The sequence below is a fragment of the Sinocyclocheilus grahami genome, unplaced genomic scaffold, assembly GCF_001515645.1.
Source record: "Sinocyclocheilus grahami isolate Dianchi unplaced genomic scaffold, SAMN03320097.WGS_v1.1 scaffold61.1, whole genome shotgun sequence".
Classification (NCBI taxonomy): Eukaryota; Metazoa; Chordata; class Actinopteri; order Cypriniformes; family Cyprinidae; genus Sinocyclocheilus; species Sinocyclocheilus grahami.
In genome coordinates, this window is record NW_015505240.1 from 3,034,846 (window position 1) to 3,037,410 (window position 2,565).

A 2,565-nucleotide genomic window follows, 5' to 3' on the forward strand; every position below is an offset into this window, starting at 1 on the left:
AATGATTCAGTGATAAAATCAGTGACTTGACGCCACCTGCTGGCAGTTTTAGTTTATTTTTTTTAAAAGCATCTTTTCTGTTATTTAAATTTTTATATTCAAAATGTTATATTTAAAACATTAACCTCAACATGAATTTATGAATTTAATTGCACCCATGCGACCTCTGAGCCTCATTAAACGCCTGAAAATACACCTACAAGCACACACATTTATTTCTTAAATACTGATTTCATTTGATTGGTAACTTATTCTTATTCTACTCGTTTTTATTCTGTTGTTTTAATTAGAAATGTTAAAAAGCTTAAATATATTTTTTATTTAAAGTTAGAAAAATGCCATTACAAAGGTAAAAACAAAATTCCCTATAAATCACTTTAAGGAGTCTATTATCACCTCGTAATGGGAAGGTAAATTTTTTTATCAGAATTTTTGATTACTGATTAGAAGGTGCTCCTAAAAGCACAAGCACTCCTAAAAAGAAAAGTATCCGTAGAGCCCTGCTTGACACGCTTATGGGGAAACTCCTTCTTACTCTGATACTGAAACCTGATTTATTCACTTTCGTGTAGCTGCACAAAACAATGACGCTTCAACCTGTCAAAAGGGGAGGAGCCGACCTCTGTATAATTCGGCTCTATAGAAGCCTTCCCCTGCAGCCATCTGGCACATCTAAGAGCAAATTTCCAGCAACATTGCTGCAAACGTCACACCGCGAGTGTGGCTCGTCCAGCGAACCCCTGCACAATGCAGATGGGCACAGTGAGTGCATCACCTGTCTGGGCTGCGCTCACTGAGACGGCATGCTCTCACTGCGAGAGCATGAGTCTCACCTTCTCCACTCGCCGATTGCCGCCTTTAATGAAGGCGGTTCTCCCCACTCTGCTCTCCTGCTTCCGCTCTCCCCTAGGAGAAAGAAACAGCGGAGCAGCGGGGCTTTAACACCAGGCCTGAGTGAACTCACACCTGCAGCTCCCGTGTGCTTCACTCTACCACCAACTTCGATTCGACTGTGTGCTTCACACGTGAGGATCAGCGCCCCTCGTTGGCTGCGAGCAGCTTTATTTCCTTCGGCACATCTGAGGATGAAGCCATTGTTGAGGACTCCATATTAACGGCTTCGGATGCTGAAGAGTGGGCGTGTTCTGTTGAAAAGCCAAAACCCCGCCTCTGACGCAGACAACATGGCCCAGCGTGGACAGCGAGCTGATCCGCGTTCCAACTAAGGCTGTGGAGGATCTCGGCCTGGCTTGGTTGGCTCTGGAAGAGCCCACCCACGGCCTCATTGATGAATGGTTGACAATGAAGGAACATAGTTAACATACCTCCCGCCAACGGCCCACTCTGTTCCTGCCGGCAGTTCACGAGGAACTCACCAGGACGTGGCGCGCCCCCTACTCGGCACGTGTTAATCGATGCCCTCCTTTTGGCTTTAGCATCTGTCGAGCAAGTGGGTGACGTGCAAGCTCTGTCAGTCAGTGCTTCCGGTCTTGAGTTTAGGCCTAACGACTGTAGAGTCGTCCTCAAACCGAGACACGGCTTTGTGCTAAAAGTGCTCTCCACTCCGTTTAGAGCACAAGTGATCACCTTTCTTGTGCTCCCCAATCCAGATGGTGAGCAGGGTCCCAATCCACTCTGCCCAGTTCGGGCTCTCAGAGTGTATGTCAAGCGCTCTGGCCAGTTTAGATACTCAGAGCAGCTCTTTGTGTGCTTCTGAGGCCGCTCTAAAGCGCTGCCGGTTACAAAGCAGACTCACTTGATAGTGGATGCTATAGCCTTGGCTTACGCCTCAGCGGGCTTGCAGTGCCCTATAGGTGTGAGGGCCCACTCCACCAGAGGAATGGCCTCCTCCTGGGCTTGGTCCAGTGGGATTTCTAGTGGTGATATTTGTGTGGCCGCCGGCTGGTCGCCGCAGTCTACTTCACCAGGTTTTATATCTATAACTGCAGGCACAGACTTTGTCCGCTTAATTCTACCTAATCCCCTTTGTAAGTGGAGAGGGTTATGTTATGGATATGTATATGTGCTGGTATCTTTTTTGGTAACTGTATCATAATAAACTTTAAGCAAATGTGATGTTAGTGATGCGAGTGATTCTTTACTTCAGTGGAATATTTAACATCATGAGTTGATCTAGGGCGCCTTACGTTTTTTGTTGTTGACATGTAGAATACCTCACACATAAAGCCACCAAAACCCCCCCCCCCAATAATCTCATATGATTCACTATGAACTGTGCTGTCAGTCACAAACATACACACACAAACATAGTCCTTTAAATGAGTGAGTCTCATCAGGTTTCTCAACAGGGCAGGTGTTGTTTCAGGTAGTTTATTCTTCTTACCTGTTTCTTGATTACATACTCGTCTCCTGCCTCTGCCTTGAGACGCTCAATCTTCTCTTCCTGCTGCTTTGCCTCCTTTATGTACAACACCTCCTCTTTGGCCAAACTGAAAGAGAGAGAGAGAGAGAGACAAGAATGAGAATGGATAGAAGTGAGTTTTACTTTTTAAAAAAAAAAAAAAAAAAAAAAAAAAAAAAAAAAAAAATTTTTTTTTAACGGAG

At 45.2% G+C, this 2,565-nt stretch overlaps 1 protein-coding gene across 1 annotated transcript in view; it reads right to left on the reverse strand.

Moving 5' to 3' along the window:
• Positions 1 to 2,565, reverse strand: part of tbca (tubulin cofactor a) — a 24,639-nt gene that overhangs the window by 9,681 nt on the left and 12,393 nt on the right. The window contains exon 3 of the mRNA XM_016271358.1: positions 2,345 to 2,450. Within this exon, the coding sequence (XP_016126844.1) occupies positions 2,345 to 2,450 (106 nt within the window). The remainder of the gene's footprint in view (positions 1 to 2,344; positions 2,451 to 2,565) is intronic.